This window comes from Ahaetulla prasina, chromosome 3, assembly GCF_028640845.1.
Source record: "Ahaetulla prasina isolate Xishuangbanna chromosome 3, ASM2864084v1, whole genome shotgun sequence".
NCBI lineage: Eukaryota > Metazoa > Chordata > Lepidosauria > Squamata > Colubridae > Ahaetulla > Ahaetulla prasina.
The window spans coordinates 203691003-203703620 of record NC_080541.1 but is presented as its reverse complement, the minus strand read 5'-3'; the positions used below and the strand labels follow the sequence as shown (position 1 = coordinate 203703620).

Sequence of the window (12618 nt, the reverse complement as noted above, 5' to 3'; positions counted from 1 at the left end):
TTTCTTGCACATCCTTCTTGAATCACCTATTTAAGCATCTTTGAGGATTATTACACCCAGTTTTAATGAATGGATTTGTGGGGGTTGGGGGGGGTTGGGTATCCTGAGGGTGTCTGTCAGGCCTATTCCTCAACAGGAAAGTCTAATGCAGTTTGGATCCACTGAAACTCCTCCCGGTTGCTTGACTGTAACGTGTAATTTCACTGTCATGAGGGATTTACTGATGTTATGAAGAGGAAAGATTGGTCCAGTTCCTGGCAAGGGTGGGAGAACATGGGCTCTTGGAAACAGCAGGAGCCATCTGCACTTGTCAGTCTTCCTGGCTTTAAATCTGCGCTTGTTAAGAACCCATTGTTTGATCTCAGCAACTTCTTTCAATTCCTTCTGTAGAGGTAAAAGCCATTACTGGTTTGAGTAGAGATCTGCCATCAGTTAAGTGTCAGCAAATCTTACTGGCTTCAGTGCCACTTTTGAACAGGGGCTTCTGGTTAGCGGATTTGAGCATTTCATAAGAGCAAAGTGGAAAAAAATGCCTTTGTAGTTCCTGTGAACTGGCAGTGTGCCAGAGGGAAGTTCCAAAACATAGCAGGGTTCTTTTTTTGGTAGTATGTAAACACTGGATTTAAGAAGTGAGTAGATTATCAACATAACTGCACTGAAGTATTCCCATTACAAGTATTACTGACAGTTTACAGGTAATCCTCAACTCACACCAGTGTGTTTAGTGACTGCTCAAAGTTACAATGGCACAGAAAAAAATGACTTATGACCCTTTTTCATATTTACGACCGTTGCAGCACCCCCAAGGTCATGTGATCAAATTCAGATGCTTGGCAACCGAGTCATATTTATGATGGTTGCAGTGTCCTGGGGGTCACCTGTCTTTTTTTAAATAAAGTTTTTTATTTATAAACAAACAAACATTTAGTACATCAGTCAGTTCTTCCGTGTGACATCTTGGTGTTTTCTTCCTGGCTTTTCAATTTAATCTGTTACAGTTTTTTCCACTAATTCAATATTCTAGTTATACAATTTTCTTACATATTTATCAATTTACTTATTTGTATCTTTTTTCTAACCAAGAGTAAAATTTATCCCATATCTTAAAATATTCTGAATCCTTTCTTTTTGTGACCACCTGACAAGCAAAGCCAATGGGGAACCAGATTCGTTTAACAACTGTGTTACTAACTTAACAACTACAGTGATTCACTTAACAACTGTGGCAAGAAAGGTTGTAAAATGGTGTAAAACTCACTTAACAAATGTCTCACTTAGAAACCGAAATTTTGGACTCCATTGTGGTTGTAAGTCGATGACTACCTGTGCACCTTATTTGAGTGTGCAATTATGTGCAGATTTAACATTGTATCAAAGCTGAGTACCTAAAACAAACAGTAACATTCTGCATCATTGAAACAAACTTATCTGACTGATTGTGATAGCTAATTTGACATGAGGTGTGGCATATAAATCTATAGAATTTCTCACTTTTTAAAAATATTAAATTAATCTTATTCCATTTCTACAGTTATGTAGTGTATGGATTTTTTAAAAAAAAATCATAACATTTCACATAAAATTTAAGGAAATGCCCATTAGGAAAGTTCACATAAGAATGCATGCACCATCTCTGGCATGGAAAATTGTTTGCCAAATGTTTTGAATTCCTTCCAATTTCTCAATGTATTTTTACACACGGACAAATGCTCTTTGCAACTTACAGACAAGCCTGTGGAGTTATTTTATATTTTCTGTTAATAACTCAAACAGACAAAGATGTCTTCTATAGTTAATTATCAGGAGTGACAAGAAGATAGTTGTACAACAATTCATACCAGTTTTAAATAGAAAAGCAGTTTGCCTGTTGTGCTAATAGACTATAGAAAACACTATTCAGAATGTTACCTGCTGCCTGCTTATCTTGTAGCAATCTAGCATTGAAGCTCAAGAAAATAACCACATCATGGGAGATAACTGGTTCATATTTCAACTCAGCCTTCAGTATCTTTCATTCCTCGTCATCCATTTCTTCTGCAAACTGGGGATAAACTGTCTTACCTTAAACATAAAGTTTACAGAGATACTCTGAGAGATTTGGGTATCTAACTAAAGCAGCAAGCTCAAGTTTTGGAAAGCTTTAAAAAAAAAATTCTTTCTAGTGACTTAAGAATGTTCCATGTGAGATTGTTCAGTTGTAGCCATGGTTCATTCATAGAAATGTATGAAGGTCAAGAAATGTCATTTCTATTTGGAACCTGCTTCTATTTCTCTAATTCTGCTTTTGACAGAAACTCAGTGAAGAAAGAAACTATCATCTGTGAAATCTCTTTGTTTGACAGGTCAGGTTTGTCTACCTAACTAGTTCCCTGTTTGATTTATATGCTGCCTTTTTTGATCAAAGTGAACACCCAAAGCACTTTAAAACCACATATAAATATGAAGTAGGAAAAATAAACAATAAATACTTTGTCCTTGGGATTTTTTTTTTAAAGTTAAAGATTAAATTTTAGTTGAATGATTTGAATTAAAAATAATTTTGTCTTATTTTCATGCTTATTTTGCTGAAATAGGGTACAACAACAATTATCGTTATTATTTGTTGCTATAGCTGAACTTCACTTTTCCTTTTTTTAAAAATATCCTTTAAAAAAATAGATGATTTCTGTGCTTCTTGGCCTTGATAATCAGGTGTCATGCAAGGGGCGTACATAAGTGCACCTGCATGCCTACCGTCCCTGTCCTAATATTCCTTTTTACTTACTCTTTTCATGCATCCAAATTATGTTTATACTTTTACCTGTTATCTTATATATGATTGACAAAATAAATAAATAAATAAGTTTCCCTTGATTCAGATTTTTAAAAGTTGTACAACAGAGAAGTGTGTTTCTCTTCTTAAAGATTTGTCTGAATGACCTAAAACATTTTTATACCTTATCAAGATGTGTGATAAAGCTATCTTATGTCACATTGGAAAGGTGGCAGTCATTCAAACAAGTTGGAAAGAATAAGTAAGTATTACATGTGAGTTACAGCAGCCAGTAGAGTTTGAAAGAAAATAAGCATTCCATTGACTACTATAAATCTTGTGTGTAAAACTTACACAATTTTGTTGAACTTGTAACTGGACTGTGGATGCTCAAGAAGATAAAAAGACTTAATTGAGTCAGACATGCGCTTTCATCAAGAACATCAGAGAAAAAAATAAATATGTGTCTTGATTGTCAACAGATGAGAGCTGACCGCTAATTTCAACATTTAAGTTCAATAAAAATAGTTTGGTATCATGATTTCACCGAAGGGCCAAGGATGAAGAATTTAAATCAGATCTAGTATGCTGAATGTCTTTCTGCACTGAATGTGTACAGGGAAGAGGCATTAAGCAAGTTGAGGTGGAGCAGATAGTGGTCAAAATCCTTATCATTTGTTTTTTGGCAGAAAGTTAATATAAGGCACTTTGCATTAAAAATAAATAAATTAAGCACAATTGAATGATAGCTGGTTCTGCTCCTTCAGAAACCTGACATTATTTTTGAGTAGGGTAGCTCTACTTCACCCTAAATTCTCATTAAGTCTGTGGTTGTTCTCATTTTACTTGCATCCCATTGTACTTGTCCAAAAGCTTGCTAGTGAATGACTTGCTGATTCAATTGTTCTCCAAGAACTTCAGCTTAACTTAACTCTTGCCTATAACCCTGGTATTTCCTGGTTGCCCTCCATCCAAGTATTAACCTGGTCCAGAGATCAGCTAGGTTTGGCTAGGTCCTACTTGGGTAGTATTACAGTTTGAACATTACAGTAGTAGATCTGTATTATAGGCAAAGTAGTATTCACGCTCTCCTTAAAGAAGTTTGTGCATTACAGGCAAGGAAATAGTTTTTGTTGTATTATAATACTTTAATAAATTATACATCCTATAAATCACAGCAGAGAAACTATAGCTGTTGGGAGATTATTGAACTGTAAATCTTAATCGATAGGGCTGTGGGCTGATGATATATAATACACTAGCAGTAATTAATGCATATGAGAACAAGATGCAACACACAATCTTTATTGCAGAATATCACAGGGCAATCCACATAGTTGTGACAAATTCTGGTACTCTGTTAGCAATTATGACTGTGAGTAATAAGTGTTCAGTTAGCTGGAATTATCCACATATTGAAAAGACCTCTGGTTAGTTTTCTAAATATAGTAGCAGCTAGTCTTTTTTCTAAATAACAGCTGTTTTACCCATTCTATATTACTGAGAGTCTTGAAAATTGAATCCCATTTACCATTAGTGAAAAAGGATTGATGAAACTAAAAGAGATTTTTGGCATCTGTTGATACTTTCCCTATGTCTCTTCCTCATTCCCTTGAATCTCTAACTCCAACTATATTCTATATGAACATTATTGGTAGGCCAATTCACATTCTCTCTCTCCCTCTCCCTCCCTCCCATTCAAAATTACAGTGGCACTGGAAAAAATGATTTATGACTGTTTTACATAGTTACAACTATTGCAGCATCCCCATAGTTACAAACCTAACACCTGCACTTAACAACTGTGGCAAGAAAGTTTGTAAAATGGAGCAAAACTCACTTAGGAACCGAAATTTGGGGCTCAATTGTGGTTGTAAGTCAAGAACTACCTTTATATTAGCTAGAGCAGACATTGTGTTATACAGGTAGTCCTTGACTTATGACCACAATTGAGCCCAAAATTTCTGTTAAGTGAGACATTTGTCTTCACATGGAAGACACATGGAGTGAGATATGGTATACAGTACCTCAGGCTTTGGAAGAAGTTTGATGAAGGCAATACGAGGCTTTTGATTTTATTTCAATGTTTGGTGATTAACAACAAGATAAGAAAACATGAGGGAAATGATGCAGGACTAGGATGGATCTTGAGCTAATTCAGCAATTCCTTCTAATATATTTAGAATACTTTGTATTCTGCACTGACCAGACCACCTCAAATGAGACACTATGTTTTAGGAAAACATGACTAGATAAACTGGAACAGGTACAATGAAAGTTAGTGGTGATGGTCATAAATACAAGAGGAATTTTTTATTCCTCTTGCTTTTATATAGGATAATATAAGGAACTGGAATCTTGATGAGTGGAGTATATACACCTGGGTATTCTTAGGATAGTATTGTTCAGAATGTTACATTCTATTCTCCCAAGAGAACAGAACAGTAATAATAATTTTAAGTTTCATAAAAACAGATTCCAGTTAAAATACCTCTTAATGATTGTACAGTGGAGGTCAATTACTACTGAAAGAAATGATAAACTTTTCCTTGGATCAGGGGTGAAATGCTCCCAGTTCGGACTGGCTCACCCGATCCGGTAGCAATGGCAGCTGGTGGTTCGGAGAACCGGTAGCAAAAATCCCTGGCCCCACCCCCTGCCTCTGATGAGCTTCGGCGTCATCAGAGGTTTGATTTTTTTTTACTTTTAAAAGCAGTTTTTCTTCAGCAGAAAACATGCCTTTAAAAGTAAAAAAAAAAGCGTTTGATGATCCCGCGGCTCAGCTGAGATCGTCAGAACCCTTTAAAAGGTTTTTTTTTTTAACAACCTCTTTGGCCGAAGAGGTTGTAAAAAAATAGGCTTTAAAAGGCTCCTCTGGCGATCCCAGCTGAGTTCCTCATCACCAGAACCTTAAAAAACATGTTTTCTACATGTTAAAACAATTATTTTAAGAGGTTCTGGGCTGCTATGAGGGAACTTCAGCTGAGATCGTCAGAGGAGCTTTTAAAATCTTTTTTCCTCTGGCGATCCCAGATGAGTTGCCTGACCATCACAGGCTTTTAAAATCACTTTTTAATAGCCCCCACTTACAAGAGCCCCCACCCATGCCCACCCAATGCCCCCTCCTCACTTACCTATAATTACTGCTCCTTTCTGGCTGGCAAAGCCATGCTTTACTTCAGCTAGTGTAATCAGTTGCATCAACTAGCAACTGACTCTGCCTGCTCTGCTGGCTGAGGAACTCTGGGAGTTGAAGTCCACAAACCTTAAAGTTACTAAGGTTAGAGACCCCTGATCTAAAAAAATAAATTAATAAAATAATAAAATAAAATATTTGTGCAGCTTTCTGAGATTTGGTGTGTTTCTGTAGTGTTTCACTCTAACTACACAAACACACAAAATCTCACAAAGCTGTATGTGGCATTTTGTGTGTGTGTGTGTGTGAGAGAGAGAGAGTCAGTTGTGTTGTGTGTGTGTAAAGTGCTCCTTTCCTGCTTGTTGCAGGGGCCATTTTGGGTGAAGTGCAGCTGCTTTTACATTGTGTGTGAGTCAGTTGTGTTGTGTTGTGTTGTGTTGTGTGTGTAAAGTGTGAAAGTTGGTTTTTGGTACCTCTTATTGTTTTGTATACTTTATTATTTTTATTATTTATTGTTATTGGCCATGCCCACCCAGTCACCTGACCACCAAGCCATGCCCACCAATTAAGCCACGCCCACAGAACCGGCAGGGAAAATTTTTTAGATTTCACCCCTGCCTTGGATGTGTTCAAGTAGAGGCCAGCAGCCAAGGATGATATAATTTGGATTCCTAAAAAGGATTGGAATAAAAGACCCTGTCAGCTTTTCCAGGTTAGTTAGGAAACATGACTAGATGAGTTAATTCTACTTTATAGTATGGCTGTATCAACTGATGCTTGCAAGTCTCCCTCAATTTCCTTGACAGCATGAGAACTTGGCATGTGGAGGGTATCCCTTCTTAGTTTCTTTCTCCGCCTATTATGCAGCTGCGGGCTATGCTCTCTCTTATCTGATCATTACCTAAGCAGCATTTCTTTGACCCGTCTCTCAAGGTCTTTCTCATGTACCATTACAAGCCTTTTCCAATTCTGTAGTTCTGTGTTGATGTGTGGTTGAAACAAAAATGCAATGGGGGGTTTATTTTATTTCTTGGTTATTGGTCTTTGATAAATATTTGAGATAATTGATACTATTTTAAATGTTTTTTATTTGGAATGGGTTTTTGAAATAAATAAGTGATGGGAGACCTTTTAATTAAGGTGAAAGTTAAGACATGAGAGATTTTTACTTTGTTCGTATCATTTTGTTTTTTCTTGGAATGGGATTTTGCAACAAATAACTGATGGGCGACTTTTTAATTAAGGTGAGATTTAAGATAGGAGAGATTTTGACCTTGCTTTTATTTTATTTCTTGGTTATTGGTCTTTGATAAATATTTGAGATAGTTAAAGTTGTACTTTTTTCTTTTTAAGAAGGTTGGAGCAAGAAAGGGGATTAAAAAATGTGGGAACTAGATTTGATTAAATACTTTTCAGGATAAAGGGATGGAATAAAACTTTTGAAAGAAATGGGCTATTATAAAATTTAAAGAGGGGAAAGCATTGGATAAATGATACAATGAGGGGGTGAAATTTGAAATATGTTTAATTATGTACCCGACTGATACCTTGTTCAACAAAGATTTGTATGTGGTTTGTTCTTTTTTTTTCTTTTTAAAAAAACTTGTTTTAAAAAAAATGCAATGGGGGGTGTAGAGAGACTACATTATAAGAGCGTAACGGCAAACCTAGAGCACACGTGCCACAGCTAGCATGTAGAGCCCTCTCTGTGGGCACGCGAACCATCGCCCAGCTCATGTGCAATGTGCATACGTGCCTCCTGCTGGCCAGTTGATTTTCAGTGTGCACAGAGGGTAGGGCGCATGCAGGAGATGCATGTTCATGTAGGTGGGTCGCTCACGCATGCGTGGGATACCGTGGTGGCGAGCGGCACACAGATTCCGGAAGTGCAGAAAGGAGCCCCTTTCCAGGCTCCGGAGGGCTTCTGGAACCCAGGGGAGGCTTTTTTTGCCCTCCCGGAGGCTCAGGAAACGCTTCCGGAGCCTGGAAAGGGCAAAAAACAGACATCCCAGAAGTTCCAGAAACAGGCCAATTTCCAGAGGGCCTCCGGAGCCCAGGGGAGGTCGTTTTTGCTCTCCAGGAGGCTCGAGGAAAGCCTCCAGACCCTGGGGAGGATGAAAATGCCCCCCCGCCCCACAATGGTGGAGGTTGCTAAAATTTTTGAATCCCACCTTATGCACGCATGTACGGGGTGGCGGGGGTCATGTGGGGGGGTCGTGCACGCATGCGCAGGGCGCACATTGCATTATGGGTGCTGGCACATTCATGCGCTATCACGCGCTATCACACGCTATCACGCGCTGCATGTGCGCTTTAGGCACCCAAAGAGAAAAAGGTGATAACATCACTGTTATAAGACTTCATAAACAGATATGCTATATGTTGCTTTCAAAGTGTCCTTATTTTCCCCAATCTATTTGGTGCAGTTCTACCCTCACCTACCTCCCCCTAACTTGACGCAGATATTTTTTGCCTGATGAAATCCAGACATCGCACCTCCCTAATCAATGCAGAACAGTCACCTTTTTATAAGACTAAAGGGAGCTTCAGAAGGGTTAAGCAAACAGCAGTTTCCTTTGGTGTGCCAATTGTCTAAGCAAAATTAAGTACCACAAATGCTTCTGAAGGAAGCTGCTTGTTGTCAGACAAGCTGCAAGCAACTTGAAAGAGATGCTTTTATTGAGATTCGTGGAGCAACCTGCACCAAAATGTTACAACTGATGATTATAAGTATGTAAAATGATCTCCTCTTTATCCTAGATTTGTATCTCATGGCTCATGCTGTGAAATCCAGAAGAAAGAATAAAAGTGAAATTAAAGAAGGATCAGCTTGAAAATAATTATCTTTTCTATTTCCCTGCAGGCCTTTCTGCATCGAATTAGACAAAATGCGGTGGATAAAGCTGAGAAATATATAACAGAGGAAAATGTCAAGGTAATGCTTCCAAAACATTTTTGGGTTAAGAGTGATATAATGTGAAGCTCAACATTAATTCTGTTAATGGCAATGTTTAGATTGCCACTTTACCTTAAATGAACAAAAACTATATACTCCTACAAGATATGGTAGGCGGAAAACAGCAGGGACTATCTTTTCTTTTTCATCTGTTTAATTGAAAAGTCCAATAATATTGTGTCCTACAAAGAATGAAGAAATGGATGTTGTGGCCACAGGCAGATAATGAGATAATAATCAGGTACAACTTCAGTCCCTAAATATTGTTTCTTTTAAAACCAACAAAAGGTCTAATGGATAAATCTATGATTTCTACTTACAATCTTCATTCCTTTAAATTCCTTGTTCAATTCAAAGGCAAAATACTGTATCTCTGACTTGGATAATTACCAGTAGATGCTTCTATTTTCCCTCCTTGCTAAATTCCTTCATTTCTTGTAGAAAGCAATCATGCATGTCATTGACTTTTCTTTCAAGGCCAGTTAGTCCTCAAGGTACTCTGTTGTCCTCAGCAAACAAACAAATACAAAAATTGGTAGCAAAGTTTTTGTGGCTTTTAAATGCTGCAGATAAAAAGTTAGCGATGTTACTGTTGTTTTTACTACAATTAATTTATTGCCTGTCAACGTTCTAAATATATTGGTCTTAACAATCAAATACTGCATACTGAAGGATTTTGGGGCTTTTCTCCAGATGCACAAACATCTGGAAATTCTGTTTTATTTCTCTTTTCCGAATTTCCTAGGGAGATTTTAAAAGACAGTTTAAAAATAAAGATCTACATACAGATAGTCCTTGCTTACTATTCATTCAGGGTCTGTTTGAAGTTATTAAAGTGCTGAAAAAATGGCACTTATAACCGGCTTTTAAAGTTACCGCTGTTGCAGCGCCCCCATGGTCATGTAGTCAAAATTCAGGTGCTTGGCAAACTCATCCACACTTACACCCAGATGGGCTTAAATGTCTCCAACGGGCCTATCTCCAATCCATCTCTGCTCTTTTTTTTTTATTAAAAAGTTTTTTATTTATAATACAAATTAAAAACAGTGGACACAGCGTGACATCTCTGGTTTAAACATTTTCATCAAATTTTGTCATATAATTGATACACTTCTTTATCTCTATACATATTTACACTAATTATCACATTTCAAATAAATATATTCTTTCATCCATATAAGTTATTTCGATATCTAAGCCAATCGTATCTATCATAACAAATTAGCATAAAAACTTCCAAGCATTATACTCGACAATGGTCCTATATCCCAGCATTTCTTCTCCTTTCCAGCCAATAATAAAATTTTTGTTCCGGATTTCATAATACTCTGATTCATTCTTATCTTTAAGTTCCAAGGCCAGTCTGTCCATTTCTGTGCAAATTAATATTTTAGCTAACACTTCTTCTACCACCTCTGCTCTTTTTGTTGACCTGTGGCCGTTGCCCTAAGCTCAACCCTACACTCTTGCCACCTGCACTTTGCCATCCCTCCTGCTCTGCCTCTCTGCCCTTCACCCCCATTGCCCTGCACTCTACTGCCCTTACCAGTAGAGTAATCCTGCCACTTTGCTCCCTGCTGTGTACTCCACTTCCCTTGCCACCCTGTGCTCTGGTCTGCACCCCGTCACACTGCACTTTCGCATCACTGCTGCTCTGCCGTTCTTGCTCTGCCGTTCTTGCTCTGCCACCTTCACTGGCCTCATCATCATCTCTTCTGCCCTCCATGCTCACCTCTATTTGAACTCACCCCACTGATCTGTCTCCTTATTATCTCTGCCCTTTGGGCTGCTCTGTGCCCAGTAAGCTTCACTGATGTCAGTGGGATGTATTTCTAGTCAATAAATAAAACTACAGGGTTAAGGCCTTCTGCAATGGAGTTGCAGCCCTTTAGCATATAGGTAGCTGGCTTTTCTTCAGTTTTGAAATGGTTCAAGCAATCTATTTTATTTGGTTTACTCTAATTAGAACTATAGCAATGCCTTATCAGATTATATGAGCCACTTTATTTTCGGTCTGTTTAAACACTTATGGCTACTATTCTTTTTTACTGATGAATAGTATGTCTTGCTATTTTATAACTGATATTTCTTATTTTGCTCAGTTTTATGACTGCAAAATAATTTTCCTTATAATCTCAACTAGTTTATTTATTTTTATTCTTTGAGTGTATAATTGAAGTTTGAACTATTTGTACCAAATGAAATTAGTGGTGGTAGTGTTAGTTTGATGACTTTTAAAGGAAACATACACTCTTTTCTATTTTGTAATTATATTTTTATCCAACCTATGTGCCAAGTAGAAGAGAGAGGATTACAAATAACCATTACCCCTTTAGCAGGATACAGATTAACAGAGTTGGAAGGGACCTTGTAGGTCATCCAGTCCAACCCACCACCCAAGCAGGAGACCCTACACCATTTCTGACAAATGGCAGTCCAATCTCTTCTTGAAAGTCTCAAGTGACAAAGCTCCCACAACTTCTGAAGGCAAGCTGTTCCATTGGTTAATTGTTTTCATTTTCAGAAAGTTTCTCCTTATTTCTAGATTGAATCTCTTCTTGACCAGTTTCCATCCATCCATTATTCCTTGACTGGCCTTCAGGTGCTTTGGAAAATAGCTTGACCCCTTCCTCTCTGTGGCAGCCCCTCAAATATTGGAACACTGCTATCATGTCTCCCGTGTCCTTCTCTTCACTAGACTAGCTACACCCTTTAAAGGCTTCACAAATCTTTATATTGAAGGCATTCAACCTTAGAGAAATTTAATTGCCTAAAATCTTCTAATCTAGTTTTAGATACTTGAAACTGTATCTCTATTCATAGTCCAACCATTAAGCTAAATGTTTTTAGATTTATGGAAGACAGTTCTGTAAATTACTAATTATGATAGATAAATGAAACTTTAGTGTATCAAACCTTTGAATACTTGCCATAGAAAGGATACATGTCTTTACAAAATGTTTTATAAATTGACCAATTTCGTTGTACATATGATGTACAATGACAATGAAGGCTATACTAATTACAAACTTTAGCTACTAGCAGTTAGATGGACAAAGATCATGGGCATCTATGAGTGGGAAGGACAATGGAAGGAAATAACAATCAGTGCATGACAACACTTGATGCGATGTCAAGGTGTAAATACAATAATGCTGGGGTTTGCATGTTGATGTTATTGTTATATATTGCCATTTTGGTGCCATGGCATGTCAGGCCAAATGGTGATTCTTCCAAGCTCCAATAAAGAACCTCCAAGCAAGTTCTTTATTGTTTCCCAACTATAGACAAAATCTTTCCAGAATGAGCACTCCCCTATTTGCATCCATAATATACTCTGGGAACCATTAGGGAGAAACTGCCTTTACCCTCTTTCTTTCACACATGATATCTGAGCTGAATTGCCTCTTACTCCTTTGGAATGAAAGCCTTTCCTCCTGGAAATCTACCTTCTATCTTCTGTACATTCCCTCACATGGTGATCTGCTGCTGCTGCTGCTTATCTGTGTCTTTTTTCTTTTTTCTGAATTCACAAACCCACTTTCAACAAAGCAAAAATTGTACCTCTCTCCTTGTCTTTATTTTATTTCAAAATGCTTAATCAAGGCAGTTGCAATCCTAATAGCTGGATTTGGACAGCATTCTGAAAGTAAAACACTGGTTAATTCTTTTATGACTTAGTGAGTTATTGAACACAGAACATTTGTTGTTTTTATGATTCCATGTATTGTATAGTATCAGCACAGATTGACATAGCGTTCTTCCCCACTATCT

At 37.5% G+C, this 12618-nt stretch overlaps 1 protein-coding gene across 1 annotated transcript in view; it reads left to right on the top strand.

Annotated features, from left to right (window-relative positions):
- The window catches only part of PREX1 (phosphatidylinositol-3,4,5-trisphosphate dependent Rac exchange factor 1), a 265515-nt gene that overhangs the window by 106150 nt on the left and 146747 nt on the right, over positions 1-12618 (top strand). The window contains exon 2 of the mRNA XM_058175593.1: positions 8752-8823. Coding sequence (XP_058031576.1) covers positions 8752-8823 — 72 coding nt within the window. The remainder of the gene's footprint in view (positions 1-8751; positions 8824-12618) is intronic.